Here is a 21393-nt window from a genome sequence, read left to right as displayed (position 1 = left end):
ACTTCTTACTGAGCCCTTACCATGCATGGGGTACCTTTCTAAGTGTTTATACACGTTGCCTCATTTAATCCTCAAACACCTGGTGAGGTTTAGTTATTATCCTCCCATTTGGTGATGAGGAAGCAGATGTCAGAGCTGTAAAGTCAGTTCCCCATTCTCTGCACCTTTGAAGCAGTGTGGGGATGTGGTTAATCCAAAACCCCACAGTCCATAGGCCATTTCTGTTCATCGTCTCTGGGACGCAGGGGTTGCCCATCTCTTTTACCCCATATGCCCCCAGGTTTACCCCTTAAGCTGTTGCTGTAACGATGAATTTACATCCCCTGGGGAATATCCCTGGGCTGGGGTGAGGGGTGTTGGGCACATCCAGGAAGCTAGGCAGTCAGCAGCAGAGGTTACACCCACCCACAGAGGACCCACAACCAATGGATGTCAGTTGATGAGTCAAATAATGATCATTATGCTGGGAGTTCCAACTCCCAGGCCCCAGCAGAGGCAGGACACAAAGGGGGCCAGGTCCTCTTCTTTGGGGGGCTCACCGGCTGATGGAAGAGGCTCAGCCCCTGCCTTGAGGGAACCCCCCGTCCAAGGAAGAGGAAATAGTCCCTGTCTTGGGGGATTCTCCAGTCTGATGAAGGAGGATGCATCTTGTACTCATGGAGAAACTCGACACTGGTGGAAGAGGATCGTCTCCCATATGGCAAAGAGAGACTGTACCTCTGTCTGAAAGACTCAAAGAACAGAGACAATGAGTAGAAATAAAATTACCCCATCTCATCAAATCTGAAATGCCACCGATTGTGAGATGCATCATTAGTTTATATATTGCTAAGAATGAAAAACACTGAAAATTAAACTGTGACATGCCATCAGTTATAAGACTTAACTGGTTTCAGAGATGTTAGAATATATTTTTAAAACAAGGTTTGTTGTTTACTGGGTACAGAAGTTTCAGTTTGGGAAGATGAAAAGCTTCCAGAGATGGACGGTGGTGATGGGTGCACAGTATAAATGTACGTAATTCCACTGTACTGTACACTTAAAACTAATTAAAATGGTGAATTTATGCTCTACTTATTTACTGCAATCAAAAAATGAAAAAAAACCACATAAGGCCTATAATCAATGAAATATGATAATATGAACTCAATCCTGGGGACTGAGGGGAACTGGCATGGAGGAGGGAATGGACTGGGGCGACTAAACCACGGAATACTTCCTGGAGGAGGAGAGGAAAGAGGGGAGGGGACTGTGAGGAGGTGCAGCACACCAGGCCCAGGCCTGGAGGCAGGGGCGGTACGTGCTGGGTGGATCTGGAAGGGCAGGTGAGGGGGCATAGCCTCACCCTCCTCTGCTATCCCGCAGGTGCCAAGAGGAATGCCCCTTCGGGACCTTTGGCTTCCAGTGCTCCCTGCGCTGTGACTGCTACAATGGGGGTCAGTGTTCACCCACCACCGGTGCCTGCAAGTGTGAACCTGGCTACAAAGGCCCACGCTGCCAGGAACGTCTGTGCCCCGAGGGCCTGCACGGCCCAGGCTGCAGCTTGCCCTGCCCCTGTGATGCCGACAACACCATCAGGTACGAACGATCTGGGGACAGGTGAGCGGGGGACAGGGGTGGGGTGGGCCCTGGTGGGGAGGGGGGCTGTCAGGGCACAAAGCCCACCTCCAGCCAGATCATCCAGGCAGGCAGTGAAAGGGCTGGGACCTCAGCAATCACCTTCACTGGCCAGTCTGATGAAAAGACGTAGGCCAACCTGAGACCCCACACACAGGAACACGAGGGAACTTGGTGGGATGGGTGGGAATGCGGGGGGCTAGGCTCAGGGTACCAGGGCCCTGGGGGCGTGGTCGGGAGAACTTTTTGCTTCCACAGAGTCTGCATCTAACCAAGCCCTTTACCAGCCCCGAGGGGCCCAGAGACAGGACCACCAAGGCAGAAGCAGGGGACTTGAGCCACAGAGGGACAGTGTTAGAAGGGACCTTAAAAACCGGTATGGCTGACCTGGGGCCTGCAGAGGGCTGTCCCCTGGGGCCGTGGCTAGAGTGGCAGAGCGGGAGGGGACAGAGGGCAGGCCCGCAGGGTTGGCTTGGGGTAGCCTCTCCCTGCACTCTGTGTCAGTGGTTTGTTTGTTTGTTTGTTTTTCTTTTTTTTGGCGGTACGCGTGCCTCTCACTGTTGCGGCCTCTCCTGTTGCGGAGCACAGGCTCCAGACGCGCAGGCTCAGCGGCCATGGCTCACGGGCCCAGCCGCTCCGCGGCATGTGGGATCTTCCCGGACCGGGACACGAACCCGCGTCCCCTGTATCGGCAGGCGGACTCTCAACCACTGCGCCACCAGGGAAGCCCTGCGTCAGTGGTTTTTAATCTAGGACTGGTATTATTTATCTAGGGATATCTGTATAGTTTGTCAGCGAGTGGTATTGAGCTGCCATTACGGTGACTGTCATGGTTCTATATAAACGCCCTCCATCTCTCCCTCTAATGTTGCATGTTTTTAGTAGTTTGGAAGTTTTGTATATTTATTGTATTAACAGAGTGTCATAAACTAAAATGCCGTTTACTGGATGTTTGTATAATTTTAAATACTGTATTAGCACTTCAGAAGCAGAAATTATGCTGAGGGCTTAATGTATATACAAATAACCACATTTGATTTTTAAGAAATCATCTGTGTATAATTCTATCATGTGCTACTAAACAAAATAAATAATATAAAAGGCTCAGTTAAAAAAAAAAAGTGGGGCTTGGGGACATCTGGGCTGAAGCCGGCCCCAGCCCTGCTTCCTGGAAGTGGAGACGCCAGAGCCGCCCTGGGCCACATCCCCCAGCTCCCCTCACTGCCTGCTTCCTGCACCAGCTGGCACTGCCCTCTGGTGATAAATGAGGCTGTCGGGCCCCAGATTAAAGCTTCAAATGGGGCTGTCAGGCCCCAGATAAATGCTTCCACAGCTCTCTATGTGGCTGCCTCTTATTAGGATGGTGCAAGGTGAGGGGAGTCTCCCTTCTCCCCTCAGGCCTGCAGGACCAGCTGCCCTGGGCAGTGGGTGCTGCTTCTGTTGGCAGGCCAGAGAGAGATACCTCTGCTTTGTAGCCTTGTCTCTGGGACAGCCAGGACCTAGCCTCGGCCCTTCTTCATTTCCAGCTTTTGATTCTCCACACATCACCCAAGGTCCTCACGTCACTGTTAGCAGAGGCCTCTTAGAAAGTGTTGTGGCTTTGACAGAATCTGTCCCCAGTCTTCAGTTCCTGGAGCTAAGTGGCTCGGGCAGTGCTCTCTGCAAGGGCAGAGGGTTGGGGAGGAGACCATTAAGAGGGGGCTCTGGAGCCAATGGAACGGGCTACATATGACTTAAGCATTCGTTCACTCAGTCATTCATTCAACAAACACAGAGCCTGCAGGGCCAAACACAAGAAAGAAAGGGTCCCTCAGCACGAGTCCAGCCCTCAGGAACTTGAGTCTGGAGCACCTACCCACACTGAGGACCTCCTACCATATTTCTTCAAATACAAGACAACACCAGTAGTGAGGCACTGCTTTATTTTATGTACTACTAAAACTGAGCCATGACATACCACTGACTGCATCAGAGATCTGAAAATGTGGGGCAAAGTGCATCTTAGAATCAATGAAATATATGCAGCTGGCCCTGCTGGGTCCCAACATGTACTCAAGTAACTGTGACCCAGGGCTCTGTACAGAAAGCACCACAGGAAACCGCTTCACTGGTCAGGGAAGGCTTCCTGGAGGAGGTGGCTTCTGGGCTGGGTCTGGAGGGTGGGGTGAGAGCTCCAAGACTCTAAACATGGGGGTCCCACATGGCTGGTCCGGGGACTGGGCAGCTGCCTCAGGCTGTTCCACGGGTGAGGGGCAGCACCAGGAACCCCTACCCCTGCGGGGAAGCCAAGGGAGGACCGTGTCAGGGACAGGAAGCTAGGCTGCCACTGAGGTCCAGTGCAGGGAGAGTCCCTGCCACGGAAATCCAACCAACCCCCAATTTAAAGAGCTATTGTTTTCTCCCCATACCCAAGCAGCCGTGCCCTGCATAATTTATCCCTCCTCTGAAGGAGTCCTCGATGCATTATTAATCTGGAAGGACTCCCTCTTCTCCGTCGCTAATCTCAGCCCATTCAATATTGATGATTATTTGCTTTACTGTCTTTAACACGTGTCACATTTCAGGGGTTGGGAGGCAGTAGTGCTTCTTAAGCGTGGGGACCCTGAGAGTGCCTGGCAGCCAACCCCCCAGGCTGGGTTCCCCCACGTCTGCTTGACTATCTCCTTGCAGGGAGCTGTGTCACAGCCCGAGCTTGTGGGTCTCTGCAGCCTCAGCCTTGCACGGAGCCTGGCACAGAGCAGACCTTCAGGAAAAAGAATCGCTGAATTCATCTTAAATCGCCCATTCCTCTAGGGTGGCTCTGCTCCCGAGCTGATGTCACCTTATTTTTTAAAAATATTTCACCCCTTTCCCTTGGCACACGGCCCCAGTGACTGAGCCCCCGACACTCACCGAATTTTTATTTAGTCTAACTCAGGATTTCTCAGCTTCGCCACTGTTGATATTTTAGGCTGGATAATTCTTTGTTGTGGACAGCCATCCTGTGCATTGCAGGATGTTTAGCAGTATCCCTGGCCTCTGCCCACTAGATGCCAGTAGCAATACCCCAGCCCCAAGTTCTAACAACCAAAAACGTTTCCTGGGTGGGGTGGGAGGAGGCAGAATTGCCCGAGGTTGAGAGCCTGTGTTCTCACTGCACCTCTCTCATGCTGCACTTGGCTTTGTTCTCAGGGACACAGAGAACAGCTCTCTTCCTCTCTGTGGACACAGGTCACTCCTCTCTTCCTGTGAGCCTTTGTCCCATTCTAGAGCCTTCTCTCGGGATCCAAGAAAAGCAGAGGGATGACTCTAGGACTCCTAATCCCAAGGCAGTTAAGCTGCAGGTTCTGGGTAGGTCTGGGACCCCTCAGTCCTGGCCTTAGAACTACCTCTGCCTGAGTCAGTGTCCTGATACGTGTACTTCTCCTCTGTCCTAGTTTCCCAATCTGTCTATCGCCTTTTGTCAGCCCAGTGGGGGGTAAAAGTTTTCTTGTGATCTTTGAAAGTGAAGCTTCCACCGAGCTCCCTGAGACAGAGTGTGGGATCCCCAGAAACCTTGCCTCATTTCCACGCTGGCTTCCGCAAGAACTTGCAGCAGAGCCCCTCCAAGACAGCTTGCCAGGAAGGCCTTGAGCATCTTTCCTAGAGAAGCAAAGTCTTCCCAACCCCCAACCATAGAAAACCCTCCTCAGCTGGCCCCAGCCTCTCCCGGCTCTATGCCCCTCTGGAGAGGCTGCTTCAAAGAGAGGTTGTACCCACGTGCCCTGGGAAGGAAGAAGTGGCTGGTGAAATTCCCCACACTTCATTCCCTTTATAAATGCTTTGTAGCACACACAAAGCAGCCTCCTTCCTTCATAAAGGAATAACCTTGAGAAAGTGAACACCTGTGTGTCAGACCTTGTCCATGTCCCCTCCACAATTGGATTGTCATAGACGAATTCCAGCAGCCATGATTGTGGATTACCTTTGAAAGATTTGACTTAGCCACCAGATGCAGCATTGATAGAAATCTCAGAGCAGCCAGGAAAAGCTGGCAGAAAATTCCACCCTGAAAAGATTCCTGTATTGTTCAGCTTTCGGCTTCTATTAACTTGTGATTAATCTATGTCTGGGGGAAATGGAGAAAGGTGAGGGGGGGAGAAAAAAAAAAGGCAGAGCAAAAGCCAAACCAGCCTAAGCAGGAGTCACTTGGCTGCCATGTGACCCAAGGGAATGGCTCTGCCACCAACGGGGCAGGGAGCAGGGTACACCAGGGAGAGGGAGATGTGACAGAGGTGCCGAGAGCATGGCAACGGTAGTTTTCAGTCCTAATCGCTGAGCCAGCGATCATTCCCCACCCTCTTTTCAAAGGGATTTTGGAGTTTCTATAATAAGTGACAAGTGATCGAATTAAGAAAACAGAGGTGTTTTGTTTTTTAAAATAGAATTTTAGGGATATGAAAGGAGAGAGGAAGAAATTATCTCAGGTTTGGTTTTGAGCTTTCTGGTTTCTCAGAGTAAAAAGGTAAAATTGACGTTGAGACACACCCCTAACATGCAAAACACCGGCAGTTAAGATGGAAAGAAGAAACGCAGGAGAGCTTAGAGGCCAGCGTTCGCCAGCTCACTGTGTGTCTAGTATGCTATTCACAGGGTGGTCTTCACACCAGAGCAAAGACCTGTAACGAGAGAATCTCTTGAAAGAAGGGCAGAAGGATGCCTGAGACCCTTCAGAATCTCAGGGGCCAGACAGAGCTGATTGCGGCCGCCAGCGCCTGCCGTGTTACTTCCTGGGTCCAAGCATGTCAGTCTCCACGACTGTGACCGAGCCAGTCCCTCTGACCCTAAACCCAAACCTCAGAGGAGACCCCTGAAAAGTTGAAACCAAGAAAGGCCATGCCTTAGGGCTTTGCTGGGAGTGTTGGGGACAGAGGGGAGCACCCCACAACTGTCTGGCTGAGGGTCAGGGCCACCAAATAGGGGCCCCCTGCCCCATGACACCCGTGCGGGCCACTATTTCCCCTTACAGTGTGGGACCCAGGGAGGAATTTATCTGGAACCATAGAAGTCAGGAAGTCTTCAAACATCCATTCTTTACACACATTCTTTTTTATATATTATAATTTTTATCACTTTTTATCTGTTTATGAATATAATAGATGCTCAGTTTGAGAAAGTCAGAGAATACATAGAAATTAAAGAAAAAACTCAGTCACTCATAATTTCTCAATCCAGGGGTGAGTACAAAAACCATTTTGTTGTAATTTGTTCATTCTTCATCCATTTCTGATTCACTTTTTTTTTTATATTTTAGATCATGACTTTATACACAACTTGCTTATTTCACTTACCCTTATGTCATATCATTAAATAGACTGGAAAACATTTGAATACTTCTCTAACATGCCTTCATATGAATTGTCATAATTCATTTAACCAGTACCCTGGTGTCAGAGGCAGCATGAGGCAGTGACCAGAACATGGCCAGACAGACCTGGGTCGGAATCCCAGCTGCCACTGAGTTAGTGGTGTGACCTTGGGCAAGTCATATAACCTCCAAGTGCCATCTGAAAAATAGAGGCTCTAATGCCTAACTCACAGGCTTACTTGAAGATTAGAAATATAGGTGTAAAGTGCCTGGTGCTTTAATAGCCTGGTCACATATTATTTATTATTATATAAATTGCCCCCATTTTCCCACTGTTATAAATAATGCTTTGGGGAACATCTCCATGCATAAATCTTTCTCTACAACTGTGACTATTTCCTTAGGGTAGGTTCTTAGAAATGGAATTACAAGACCAAAGGGTCTGAATATTTTTAGGACTCCTGATATATAACCCCACATTGTTTTCTAGAAACCTTTACCAGCATTGAGCATTATCCCTTTAAAAAAAAAAACCAAAAATACTTTACCATTTTGATAGAGAAAAAGTGATATCCAATTGTTGTTTTGACTTGATGATTAATGAGACTAAACATTTTCCAAAATGACTATTAGCTACTTGCACTTACTATTCAGGAACTGTCTGCTCCTGTCCATCCCTCATTTTCCATGAGAAAATCAGGGCTCCCAGAAATTGGCTGGGCTTCACACAATTAGTTTGTGCATTAATTCATTTGGCAAATATGTATTGGTATCTTCATGGTGCCAGGGACCCTGCTGGCCATTGGGGTACAATACGGAAGTGAAATAGACAGACAAAGGGCCCTCCCCCATGGAGCTGCCACCTGGTGGGGAGACAGGTGATAAACAAGTCAACAGACAGAAAATAATTACGCGTAGTAAAAGTACTGTTCATTCCCAAATATTTAATTGGGCAGTGAATATGAGCCAGGCACTGGGGATCCACCAATGACCCAGGGAGACAAAGCCCATATCCTCGTGGAACTTAGCAGAACCAAGATTTGTACGTAGGCTTCTCTTGCCAGCCCAGAGCTTGCGCCATTGGACCATATCCCTTGAGCTGGACTCCAGGGCAAGGAAGCAGATGACACAGGGAATCCAAGAAGCTTGTCTCTGACATCCAGCGTCTTCTCTGGAGTGTTAGTCTGGGTTCTCCCAGAAGCAGATGACGAGAGCAAGAGATTTACTAGGGACACAGCTATGAGGGAAAATGGGGAAGGGGCTGAGGAGGCTAGGGGAGCATGAGACCGCAATGCAGGTCTGACCTGTGTGAAGGAAAGAGAGAAGGAAGGAAGGTTGATTGGGAAGTTTTAGACTGAAGCACAGTTCTAAGAAAGTTTGGCGAGATGGGGAGTCTTTAAGCCAAACTTGTCCATCAGAGGAGTCCCAGATTTGCCAAGAATGTGTCGACCTTAATATTCCTGCTGTGCTCTAGCTGAGAGCAGCCCAGGGGAAGTGTGACCTCTGAGAAAATGTAGTGATGGATTTCAGACACAGTAGCTAGGGCCATCAGTCAATTACACTCCCCACAGAAGCTCTGAGAAGAAAATGGTCACCACACCCGGGATCATGGATGCATATTGGCAGTTGGATCAGACCTCTGCCAGCCAGAGTTTGCCTGACTCTCTAGAGGTCATGCCAGGCAGCCCCTGCCTCCAGCCAAATGGTTCTTTCACTGGGCTTGCCAGAGAGGGGATGGAGACGATCTTGCTTGCTCTTAAAGAGCCCTAGCAATGCATGGATGGAGGGCATTCTCTCCAATACAGACATTGCCATAGAGGGGAGGACGCATCTGCCCCAAGGTTCCATTTTAACTCAGCAAATGTTCATCAAGTACCTACAATATGCAGAGTAACTGGGCCTCACTGCAGCCCTCTTGTGCCTGCCCACACACTGGGCATCTGCCTTGGGTGCAGAGTGGGTGAAGTGCTGGACCTCCCAGTCCATAAGGGAAGAGGCTGCCTCCTGCTTTGGTGTCTGTGTATTTGTATTATAGAGAGCACTTGTTTGGGAGTCAGGAGACCTGTGTCTAATCCTGATTTTGCTACTTCCTTGCTATGTAACTTTAGGCAAATTATATAACAACTATGAGCCTCAGTTTCTTGGGGCTAATAAGAAACATGTAATAAGACCATGTAACCTTGGCATCATCTGGCAAACAAATAATACATTAAGAAATTTAACCTCAGAACTTCCCTTCCAATGCAGGGGATGGGGGCTCGATCCCTGGTTGGGGAACTAAGATCCCACATGCTGCGGGGCAACTGAGCCCGCGTGCCACAACTACAGAGCCCACACGCTCTGGAGCCCACGCACCACAACTAGAGAGAAGGCCGCGCCGCAACAAAAGATCCCACGTGCCATAACAGAAGATCCCACGTGCTGCAACTAGACCCAACTAAGCCAAATATAAATAAATAAATAAATAAATAAACAACTCACAACTGGGGGAAAATACTTGCCAAAAAAAAAAGAAAGAAATTTAACTTCAGAGGCCCTTCGATCCTGCAGCCCTGGGCAGACCAGACTTGGGGTGGGCAGAGAGTGGAATATGGCCGCATTCCTGACCAGACTGTCCTCTCATTCTTCTCTCATCTGCTCAGCTGCCACCCAGTAACTGGAGCTTGCACCTGCCAGCCAGGGTGGTCTGGCCACCACTGCAATGAATCCTGCCCTGCTGGCTACTATGGCGATGGCTGCCAGCTGCCTTGCACCTGTCAGAACGGCGCCAACTGCCACAGCGTCACTGGGAGCTGCACCTGTGCCCCAGGCTTCATGGTAAGATGGAAGGGGACTCCCATGGCCTCTCCGCCCACCGCCACCCCTACACAGGAAAGGAGGGGCCAGCTCCTCCCACTTCCAGGTGGAATCAGGGAGTGTGGCCCTGTGGCCATGGATGCAGAATGAGGGTATCTCCATGTGCCACTCAGAGATAGAGTCCATGACCAGAGAGCTGCCAAGGCTGTTCTTAAAGGCCAATTCTATTGGGGTTTGAAACTGTAAAAGTAATGGAAGGAAGGTGTCTTTCCGTTGTCCCCTCACCCTGAAACACCAGTTGTCTTCTTTGGTGTTTGGACGAATTGCGTCCATATCCTACGCACACAATATTTTTCCATCATGATAACCACAGAGCACGTAATAAGCCCAGAGTTTTGTATTTTGCTTTCTTTTTTCCCATATTTGCTGCTTGGGCTTCTTAATTATCATTTTAAATGGCTGCATGACCCTGCAGGAGCTGATGGCCCCCCTGCTGACTCAACCATTCCCTTACTGCTGAATACTGATTTGTTTCCAGTGTTCACAACAAATGTTGCAATGAGCATCTTCCTACAAACGGCATTTCCCCTCCTATTGAATTATTTCCTTAGGGTGACTTCCCAGGGTCAGTGGGCCTAATGTATTTATGGCTCTTGATGGATGTGGCCATATTACTTTCCTCAAGAGTTATATAAATCTACACCTCCGCCAGCCATGTATGAATGTACCAACTCTGCTAACATTCTTTTCTTTTTTTAATTTTTGCTAATTATATAGGTAGAAAATGGCTCCTCAGTATTGCTCTAATTTGCATTTCTCTGATTACTAGGGAGAGTAAACCTTTCCCCCACGTGTTTGTTTACTATTTGTATTTCCTCATGAATTATGCTGGTCTTTATGAGGTTTGATTCTGGGGAACTTGACATTGGAAGTGGAATCCTGTTCAATGGCGGGGCATGCCCAGTGGGTCTGAGGACCCAAACATTCAGGGGACCCCTGTGACCAGATTTTTTATGGTGCTATAAGAAGTGGTTTATGTAGTACAAAGAGTGGCCTTTGCAACCAGCCCAGGGTCACATCCTGGCTGTCCTACTCACCAACTGTGTGACCTTGGGCCAGTGAGTTAACCTTTCTCAGGATCAGTTTCCTCACCTGTGGAATGGAACACCTGCCTTGCAAGGTTGCTGTCAGGTGTAGAGATGGGCTATACTGTATGGAGTACCTTGCCTCAGTGCTTCTCAGACTTTAGTGAACTCAGAAACCACCAGCAGACCTTGATAAAGTGCAGGTTCTGATCCGGTAGATCTGAGGAGGTGCCTACGGTTCTGCATTTCTTTTTTTTTCCTTCAAATATTTATTTTTTATTTATTTGTTTATTTATTTATTTTGGCTGTGCCGGGTCTTAGTTGCAGCACACGGGCTCTTCGTTGCAGCATGCGGACTTCTTAGTTGCGGCATGCGAACTCCGTGGCACGCAAACTCTTAGTTGCGGCATGCATGCGGGATCTAGTTCCCCGACCAGGGATTGAACCCGCGCCCCCTGCATTGGGAGCGCGGAGTATTACCCACTGGACCACTGGGGAAGTCCCGGTTCTGTGCTTCTAATCAAGCTCCCAGGTGATGCCAACGCTGCTGTTCAGTGGCCCCACTTTGAGTAGGAAGAGGATGGTGCCCAACTCAGGCTGCCCACTGGAATCACCTGGGGAGCTCTACAAACTCTGATGCCCCTGCCCTCTCCTGGAGATGCTGATATGTTTGGTCTGAGTGTGGTCTGGTTGTGGCCAGTGTGCTGCCAAGGTGGCGATCCACTGGAAGGAAGCCCTTGTCGTGATGTAAGAGTACAGGTTTGCCTGGTGACAGTGTCTGCTGTGGGCAGGTTGCCCCTGATCTATACAACAAAACTCTGTTCAGCTCCTTCTTCCCCCTCCCCAATGCAGATAAAACTGGGTGAAGGTGATTCCAGTGGCATCTTCAAAAGAGAAAAAGATCTGTCCCTCCTGCAAATTTCCTAATTTACCTTTATTGGTGTGAGCTTGGTCCATAACTTCCATAGAAAAATGGAGTGCCCGAGGTTTGGGGTTTGGGTAGGAGGGATTAAAAGTCTCACCTAGTCAAGTGATCAGGTGACTGAAGCCAAAATGAAGTGACCACACAAGACTTCTCAGGGGACATCCAGACCCCAGTCCTAGCTTGGCTACCAGGGTAGTTCTGACTTTGGGCAAGTGGCTTCCGCTCTCAGGGTCTTAGTTCCCTCATCTGTAAATGGCGAGTGTGCAGGGGGAGATGAACTGACTGATTTCTAAGATGGTCTACTATGCAGGCTCCACAGACCAAGTCAGGAAACACACCCTTCTGGAGGAAATGAGAGAAAGTAGGAGCAAGTGGGTGTGTGTGTGTGTGTATTGGCCAGGGGAAGGGGGTATCACTGAGGTTGTTACAGTCTGATTGTATACATTGTCTATGGGCCTCCCTGTTCCCCCTTCTTCACCCCCAGCTGCCTGCCTTGTCACTGCTCCTCAAAAGAAGGGGAAATCCAGGCCCTGGGTGGGTGAAGGTTGGGGGTGGTCCTAGAGAGGCTAGTGTCTGTGGGCCCACTGCCCCCAGGCCATGGCTCCAGGAATCTGGAGGCCAGGCCCCTGCGTCTCTTCCTTCCATCTGGGATGCAAATGACTTCCTGCTCTTGAACTTTAGGGGACTTGGCACTTGTAGGAATCATCTTGATGTGGAATCCCACCTGCCTGGGGCTCGGGGCTAAATAAGACAGATTGTGAGCGAAGCGGCCCTGGTGAGACCCTGTGAATTCCCATCCATCTCCTCCTGCCAAGCCTCATTTTACCTGGAAAGGTTCTTTTGGGGCGCTGTCGGGTGTTGAGCAGTAGCTGCTTGAGGTGATTACAGAATAGTCAGTTGGTCTCATCCAGCGTGGCTCATTCCCGCACACATCAGGTTCCAAGGGGGAAACCAAACCATTGCCCTCACCCCGGCTTCTGAATGAATGCAACTTCCTGCAGTTAGCCAGCTCTGGTCAGGGTGGGAGATCAGAGCAGTTAGAAAGCAGACTTGGCTGAGACCCTCCCCCAAATGTCCTGCAGTCAGTGATAATTAGCATTGCCTTTATTTGTTAGTTGGTTTGTGAATTTATGCACCTGTCTTTTTCCTTGAAGGAGTTTTAGGACGGGCAATTAATTTGAGACTAATTAAAAGAACCCTTTTCTGAGAGTTTGGAGACCTTGAGCCTCAGCTCAGTAACCTTGGACATGTCGCTTTACCTTGCTGGGTCTCAGTGTCCTCATCTGTAAGGTGAGAGTCACTTCAGTCCTGTCTGCTACTGGATGTGAGTAGCCAACATGGTGATGGATGTGAGGCATATGCTCAGCTGTCCTCTCCCATCAGAGCTCTTCCTGCCAAGGGCTCTTTAGGGAGGATGTTGGGATACATTTGTGAAAACAGGGTCTCTCAGAGTCTGAGGACTGAGAATGGCCTCAGCCTCAACATAACCATGAGGAGTACTGAACTACCCCGGGAGCCCAGTGGCATGCCTGATCCAGCCAGGTGGTCCCCACCCCCTGAGGCCATAAGAATGTGGGGCAGAAGCAAGCCCACCTGACACTCAGGGTGTTCTAACCCTCACACTCTTTCTCCTTCCTTCCCAGGACACTGGATATTTCCTCTGCCAAGAACTTGGGGGAGCTGCTGAGGGTATGGAAAGGCTAATCAGATGCCCATCCAGCCTTCTAAGAGCTTGTGCCCAATAATAGTCATACTCACATTAGCAGCAAACACTTACCGAGTCCTTGCCACAAGCTTCATCTCTGTTCCTCACAGGAGCCCTACAGAGGTGCACTTCCACATGCCTAGGCCTGAGAATGAGGGGCTTGAAGTTCAAACAGGATAAGTGACTTGCCCACGATCACAAAGCCAGTAGTGGTGGGAGCCACCACAGCTCTCATCTATTAGATGATAGACTTTGACTGATGGGCCACCATGGAATCACATGAATCTGGGTTCAGATCGTGGCCTGCCAATCCCCACTGTCCCTACTGAAAAGTCACTTATCCTGCCTAAGTCTGAATTTCCTCATCTGTTAAGAGGAGACTTAGCCATGAGAGTGAGAAACTTCAAATGGAAAGTTCACGGCTCAGGGCCTGGAACACTAGATGCCCAGTAAAAGGGCAGTCAATTGCTGGTGAAATGTGACAGTGTGGGAGAACACTGCTTCCCTCAAGCCCGGCACTCCCTTCCAAGGAGAGTGCCAGGATGAGTTATGCCCAGGGATTCCCGATGCAATAAAGCCATAAACGTGCACAGCTGCTGTTCCAGGCAGATCCACCCAAGCACCTGTGGATCGCCCTCAGTGGTCAGTGTCAGGAGGCGCTGTGGGGTGGACATACCTGTCAGTGTTTGGGGAAATGAACATAGGGATGGAAGTGGGAAGAGAGTCTGGGCATTTTACATGTTAGCTTGGCAGCAGCAATGGAATCACTTCGGGTATGCAATGCTGGACTACATTGGGGCTGCTGAGTGCGAGAAAAGAGCCCTGGGCTGAAAGGCAAGAAACCATGTTCCTAGCTCTGGTTCTTCGAACTCTTGGGGCTTCCATTTCTCATCTATAAGATGGGAATGAAATTCTCTGTCCAACAGAAACAATGGTGCGGGAGCCAATCATTAAAATGGGAGTACTTAAAACTGGGCGTGGCATCGGTTCAGCACCTTGGACAGTTCCCACGAGCTTCTGCTGCAAGGTTGCTCTTGCCCTGTTAGAACCCAGGTTCCTTACCCAGCCAGAGCACCAGGGTGAACAGGGGTAGGGGAAGGCAGAGTGAGGGTCACATGACAGGGGTCTCAAGCTGGCAGAGTCCTGGGACTGTCCGAGTCAGGGATGATTCAGGAAGTGAGGGGAGGGTATTGTGGTTGAGGGGACTAAGTGGAGCTATCCATCCACTTGGAAGTTGTGGTCCCATCACCCCTCTCCATGGCTTCTCATTACCCACCAAATAAAGCTCAAACCCCAGTCCTTTGTAACCTGCCCTTAAGACTAGTTAGTCCACCCTAACCTTATCCCCTGCTACCTGGCACAAAACTGTGCTGTGGCCACACATATCCGCTTTTCCCCAGACACAGCGTCTGCTTTGGGCCTCTGCCTGTGCTGCTTCTCAAGCTTTTCCCTCTTCCTAAAATGGCCCTCCCCACTGTCTTTATCTCAGTCTATGAAAATCCTTGTCAGCCTTTCAGACTAAAATCAAAGGCTGCCTCTTCCATGAAGTGTTCCCTGAATATTCCTCACTTTAGAATTAACCCTTTCATCTAGTCTGTTCCCTCAGCACACGGCTCAGCGTCTGTCTCCCTCCAACCCTGCACCTCCTACTGCCTTCCCCCACCACATGGCTACCATGTGAATGTCTTGCTCAGGACACTTTGAAATGAATAAAAGTCTTGGGAAGAGCAATGAAGGCCCTTAGCAGAAGTTTCCAGAACTGACCTTTATAGGAAGGAAACTCATGGCATTTCCGAAGGGCCTTGCCAGCAGGGCGGGAGCTTAAATCTACCCACTGGTTTCTCTGCACTTAGATAAACAGGCAGCTGCAGTGGGACTGGAGCAGCTGTCCGCCAGCATCATCTCCAGGTTCTTTGGGCAAATGGTATGAGTTTCTGCCTTACGCAATTCTATATAGTGGTGTTAGCCAGAGACTCTAGAGTCAGATTCCCTGCTTTCATGTGCTTGTTAGTTGTGTGACCTCGGGCAAGATATAACCTTCCTGTGCCTCTGTTGTCTCATACGTGAAAGGGTAATAATAATAAAGTCCAGTGAATTATTGGGCTGATTAAATTAATTCTTACATATAAAATAACTAGAATACCTGGTATATTAGTCATCGTTCAACAAGTGTTAGCTATTATTATCATTATTGTTGGGGATGCTGCCACTGCTATTGTCGCTGTTGTTATGTACCCAAGGGGTCCCCTACCTGAAGACGCTGACTGGTCCAGGCCTGAGTCCCCTGTTTGGGGGTACAGGTGGAAATAGGGGCGAGGGGAAGAGAGCAGAGTTAGTTGAAACTTCCTCCTGGCTGGGAGCTGCAGGGTTCCCAAGGGCTCCAGGGCTCCCAAGAGCAGCCACAGAATGAAGAACAGACGTTCTCATCACAGCGGGGAGGAGGCCAGTTTCTCAGCCCCTCCACATTCCTCTGCTGGCCAGCTTTCCTTAATTGAGGCCTCACCTACGTGGCCAGCCTGATGAAGCCTCCTCCACTGCTCTAAAACTAATTGTTGCCGCCTTGGCACCTGGAGTGAACAGCCTGTGAGGTCACTGCCAGTGCTACAAAGACTCGATTTCCCAGACCTCCTCCCCGCATGGACGCATTGAGCCCGTGTGGCCGGGAGATAGGGGGCCTTCTGATCCTCAGCACAGATACTCCCTTTCAGCTCCGGCTATAAGGGGGACGGGGAGTGTGAGAGGTGGGGGATGGGGGGGGCCTGGTGTCCCCTCCCGTGGGATTCAGGGCCTGTATTTCTCCCCGGATGACAGAATTTCTGTTACCTTAAAGGGCTCATCATTTTATGCTGCAATTTTTTGCAGCCCTGTCTGACGTTATTGAACCTTGCATACTGGTGAGGGAAACGGGCACTCCATCACCCAAATGAACAAACTAGTGTACCCATTTTTCTCCCCTCTCTCCCTGCTGTCGGTAGGTCACAGGCAAACCTCAGCTGCTCAGGCCAGTGAAGGCGGGAGGGGGATGAGAGTTACAAAAATCCATAGCAGTGGAGCAGTGACTGAATTTTCCTCCAAGGTTTCCTATGTCCTTTGAAGACGTCACCCTCCCCCAGCACACACACACCCGCGCACCAGCTGGGCAAAGCGCATGTCTGCCTCTTGTGTGGCTCTTGAGCTGAAACTAGGGAGAGAGGGCAGCTGCGGGGCCAGAAGAGAATGTGGACTGAAAATTAGAGCCAGGTGACGTATATAATGTGTGTGCATTTCCTGTTCTAATTGTTTCGTTCTTCATCACACTGAGGTCAGACTGTTAGCCCCCTGCCTAGAAAACCAGCTTCTCATCCCCTAACCACCCCACCGTTGACTAGCTTCCTAATTATTATAGTAAAAGATTTTCCTGGCTGCTGTGCTGGGGATGAGGAATTCACTCTCTAGCTGCCATGCCCGTGTGAGCAGAGGAGCACAGGTAGTGCAAAGTAGCAGAAATGATCCAAAACTATAAACACATACACAGACATACATAGTCCGGTACTCAAATCCCAGCTCCGTCGTCTTCTGCTGAATGGCCTTGGCCCAGTTCCTTATGCTTCTCAAGCCTTAGTTTTTCATCTATAAAACGGGAAATAATGGCACTACATTCTAGTGTTATCCTTTGGATTGAATTAGATGAAATATGCACAGTGCTTAGGAAAAAGCCTGGCATGTACTGAATGTTCAATAACTGATTGTCAAGGTTCCTTGTGTTTACTGGAGGTAAAGGTCATGGACTTTGGGGTCAGACAGGCCTGGATTGGAATCCCAAGTCTTCCGCTCGGTAGCTGTGTGACCTTAGGCAACGTACTCAGCCTCTTTGAGCCTTAGTTTCCCACCTGTTAAATGGGTTAATAATGCCTGCCCTTCCTGGTCTGTGGGAGCACAAAATGAGAATTACCCTTGACAGTGGCAGACTCGGAAGAACGCTCAGTGCTTCCCTGGTGCACCCTCTCATTTTGCAAAGGAGGCAACCAAGGTCCAGACAGGGAAAGTGACTTAGGTCACACAGCAAATCATTGGCAGAACTGGGACGTGAAGCAAGTGACATAGCTCCCAGTCAGATGCTTTTTCCACCTTCACCTCCATCTCATGAGTTCGCTGTCCCCGCAGCAGACACCTACTGATTTTTCCCAGGGCAGAGAGGGATAGGGGTGTCACCAGAGTGTTAAATCACGCTGGCAATTAATCCACAGAGCAAAATAGGGAAAATTGGTTTTATGTCACAAAGGCTGAGTCCAGCCTTCCCCCTCTGGGACTCCATGGTTTGTAGCTTTATTAGGGAAAATTGCTGACTCTTCTGTTCTAAAAAATAAACGGTCCCCCTGTCACACCACCCTCTCCCGGCCGTGCTCCTCGCGTCTTTATCACTGGCCTCATCACTGGGGTCCGGAGCCGGGGCTTGGGTCTCAGGCCTGGTCCCTGCAGCTCTCTCCATGCAGCAGAAGAAGCTCTCGGGGCAGGTCTGAGGCGTCCATGCTTTAAACACTCTCAGTTTTCCTTTTGTCCAAGTCTCTGGCGATGATGGTGTTTCTTCCCTTTTCAACTCCCAGTCCTGGCCGCCCTGCAGACTGTACAACGTGGGGCGGGGCCACGAGTCAGAGGAGCTTCCCTGAAAGGTCTGGAGGAAGTGGATGGCCGTGTGAGGGTGACAGTGGCCCACGTTTGGAGCACTGAGGAACCGTGGCGGGCCCTAGGCCAGGCTCTCTGTTTTTCATACGTTATTTTTACTTAATCCTCGCAGCAACCCTGTAAGTAGAGGCTGTGAGGATCCCCACTTTGCAGATGAGGAAACTGAGGCTCAGAGAGCTGAAGTAACTTTCCCTAGTTGGTCCGTGGTCACCAGGAGCTGAGCCTATAGCTGTTTGAATCCAGAGCCTACCCTCTGAGCCACAAACAAAAGCTGTCTGGAGAGGAGAGGGCTGTGGATCTGTGGTAAGTAGCCAGCTTTGACACTCTCTCAGGCCTTTTCCCAGGAGAGGGGACAACGCTAGCTACCTTATTTCTCAGTTGGAACCTAGTGACTTCCCGCCCTTTGTCTTCAAGGGGAGGTGGCTGGGACCCTCAGTCTCCCACCCTTACTGTGGCGCGGCACTTTACAGTTTACCCAGCTAGCTGTCTCACACCTCAGCTTGTTAAGTCCTCACGGCTCTCCTGTGAGGAAAGCGGGGCGAGTATTGTTAGCTGTATCTCACAGATGAGGAAACTGCAGTTCAGAGCAGTTATAAGACCTGACCTACCAGGACCTCGAACTGGGCCTAGAACCCAGGGCTTATGGCTCCAAGGCCAAGCTCGCCTCAGGACGGCCGTGCGGGGCAGTCAGTGCTGAGCAGGGGCCAGCCGGGAGTCAGACCCGGGCCCCGACCCTGGCTCGGTCGCCTACTCACTGTTCGACTTGACCCACGCCCCTTCACCTCTCTGTGCCTAACTTCGTCTTCCACAAAATGGGGCACAAACCCTGCTCCCTGTATCCTCGGTCTGGGGTGAAGCTGAGATGAGACACGTTGCTGGGAAGGCTAGAAGCAGCACCACGTGTGTGCACCCGGAGGCGTGAGGGAGAGCAGTGGGGTCCAGGCCGCAGACTAACTCCCTCGCCAAGGCTGTGGGTCTGGAGCAAAGGAAGAGCCCACTCCCCACCTGCTACCCCTGCCCTGAAGCCCCAAAGCCCCACCTAGCCTGGCCCTTCCCCAGCCATCTCCCCGCTTAGTCCTTACCACCAGTAATTCCACCTGCAAGAGTAATTACGGACCCCAGGAGGGGAAGGGACTCCTGACAGAAGACGTCTGGAAAATGCAAAATGTTGCAGAGAAAGGTCATGAATAAATTACTTTAAGGTGGGGCTAATAGGAAGACTAACAATGGGGGTAAATGAAAAAAAACAATCTCAAAAGTTCTCTCCAAAAACACTACAAAGTAACTGTTCTCCCCTCTCCTGAAAGTTCTGAGGAGTGTTCATTCCCTGAGACAGGCCCAGGGGAGCGGGGCCCAGGTGCTCCAGCCTTCAGCACAGGTGGCCCCGGTGAGCAGGGGTGTAGGGAACCCAAAGGAAAGAGTGAAAGCAGAGCAGGCTGGACCCTGCAGCCAGGTGGGCACTGGTGCTGAACTCAGCAGACAAGAGGGAGTCACTGCAGTCCTGAGCAGGGCCGTGACGGAACGCTGCCTCCCTTGACCTCCACACCCTGTGCGGGGAGACGGTGACATCACAGGTTAGGGGCCCAGCACGCAGTAGGTGTTCAGCCGACGCTGGCTCCCATCACTCCCCATGGTTCAGTGGGGGCTGCTGGCAGAGGGGGAAGAGCATGGGGTTTGAGTCAGGAAACCTGAGTTTGAACCTCAGCTCTGCTTCTCGCCAGCGGGGTGACATGCTCGCCAGCAGGATCACCTCTTGAGCCCCACTGTGCTCACCTCGCACGTGGAGTTCCTCCTAGGATGGTATAAGGATGAAACAGGTACACTACCCAACTGCCACAGAGCGGGTAAATCTTAAATTTCTTTTCTTCCATCTGCAGTGGGCTTGGGCTCAAATTCGGCCACGGGTAATAATCAGAATGCCTAAAGCATTTATAGCAGTTCCTCTGGGCCAGACACTGTTCTAAGAACATTACATGTAATACTTTATTTAATCGTCACCCCTACCCTTGGAAGAAAGTACTATTATAATCCCCATTTTTGGAGATAGGGAAACGGAGACACGGAGAGGTTAATAACTTGCACAGAGTTTGTTAATTCTACCCCAATGATGCTGAAAAGGAAGAAGTTGCCCAAGGTCCCATAAGTGTCAGAGCCAGGACCTGAACCCAGCAGTCAAGTTCCAGAGCCCACTGGTTTGATGCAGCCTTCTGCCACTGACCTGCCCCTTCTGTGGGCAAACCCAGAGTGATCCTCACGGCCCCCCACCAAAATGAAACCTTAAGCATGGCCACAGGGGTGCTCCAACCGTGAGAGCTGAATTAGGAAGTGGTGTCAAACTATAGGGCAACCAGACATCTGTCTAGGAGCTGAGGGAAAGTGTCAGTTTCCCAGGTGGTGGTATGGATAGAGCACCCAGTCATCACCATGACACCCATCTGTATCACGGTTAGATGTCGCCGTTGCCATTTTACACACAAGGACACAGTCATGGCAAGGTTACACAACTCTGAGCATCTCAGCCTTCCCCTCTCTCAAACCGGAGGCTGAGCCCCTCGCCAGGCAAATGCTGCCAGGACAAACCCCTCCTGCCCCATCTCCCTCTGAGGGCTTGCTCCCCTCTTTTCCCCCAGGCCTGCAACCCCAGACAGGCTCTGACCCAGGCCTTCAGCCACCTTCTCCCTTCCTGCTGGGAGGTCTGAACTGAGCTGCCTTCAAACCTGCCCGCCAAGGCCTCAGGTTCTTAAATGGAGAGCACATCCCAGGCCCGTATTATGTATAGTGATGCATTCTATGAGAACTTGTCTGAGACACCTCCGGGCCCAGAGGAAACCAGCTTTAAAAGACTTGAGTAATTTATAGAGTTGGGGGATGGGAAGGATGGACAGTGTGGACAGTAGAGGCGGCCTTTCCCACCTCCATTTCTTTCGTGGTTTTTTTTTAACTTATTTTTGGCTGCGTTGGGTCTTCATTGCTGCGCAAGGGCTTTCTCTAGTTGAGGCGAATGGGGGCTACTCTTCATTGCGGTGCGTGGGCTTCTCATTGCAGTGGCTTCTCTTGTTGCAGAGCACGGGCTCTAGGCGCGTGGGCTTCAGTAGTTGCAGCACCTGGGCTCAGTAGTTGCAGTGCGTGGGCTCTAGAGCGCAGGCTCAGTAGTTGTGGCGCACGGGCTTAGCCGCTCCGTGGCATGTGGGATCTTCCTGGACCAGGGATCGAACCCGTGTCCCCTGCACTGGCAGGTGGATTCTTAACCACTGTGCTACTAGGGAAGTCCCCCTCC

General features: G+C 50.5%; 1 protein-coding gene across 2 annotated transcripts in view; it reads left to right on the top strand.

Annotated features, from left to right (window-relative positions):
- Window positions 1-21393, top strand: part of MEGF11 (multiple EGF like domains 11) — a 234380-nt gene that overhangs the window by 165462 nt on the left and 47525 nt on the right. For both annotated transcript variants that reach the window (XM_065870890.1, XM_065870889.1), the window contains exons 8-9: window positions 1366-1578; window positions 9586-9760. In XM_065870890.1, the coding sequence (XP_065726962.1) occupies window positions 1366-1578; window positions 9586-9760 (388 nt within the window). The remainder of the gene's footprint in view (window positions 1-1365; window positions 1579-9585; window positions 9761-21393) is intronic.

This window comes from Phocoena phocoena, chromosome 2 (assembly GCF_963924675.1).
Source record: "Phocoena phocoena chromosome 2, mPhoPho1.1, whole genome shotgun sequence".
Lineage (NCBI taxonomy): Eukaryota > Metazoa > Chordata > Mammalia > Artiodactyla > Phocoenidae > Phocoena > Phocoena phocoena.
The sequence above is the reverse complement of the archived record's forward strand: the minus strand, read 5'-3'. Positions and strand labels throughout refer to the sequence as shown.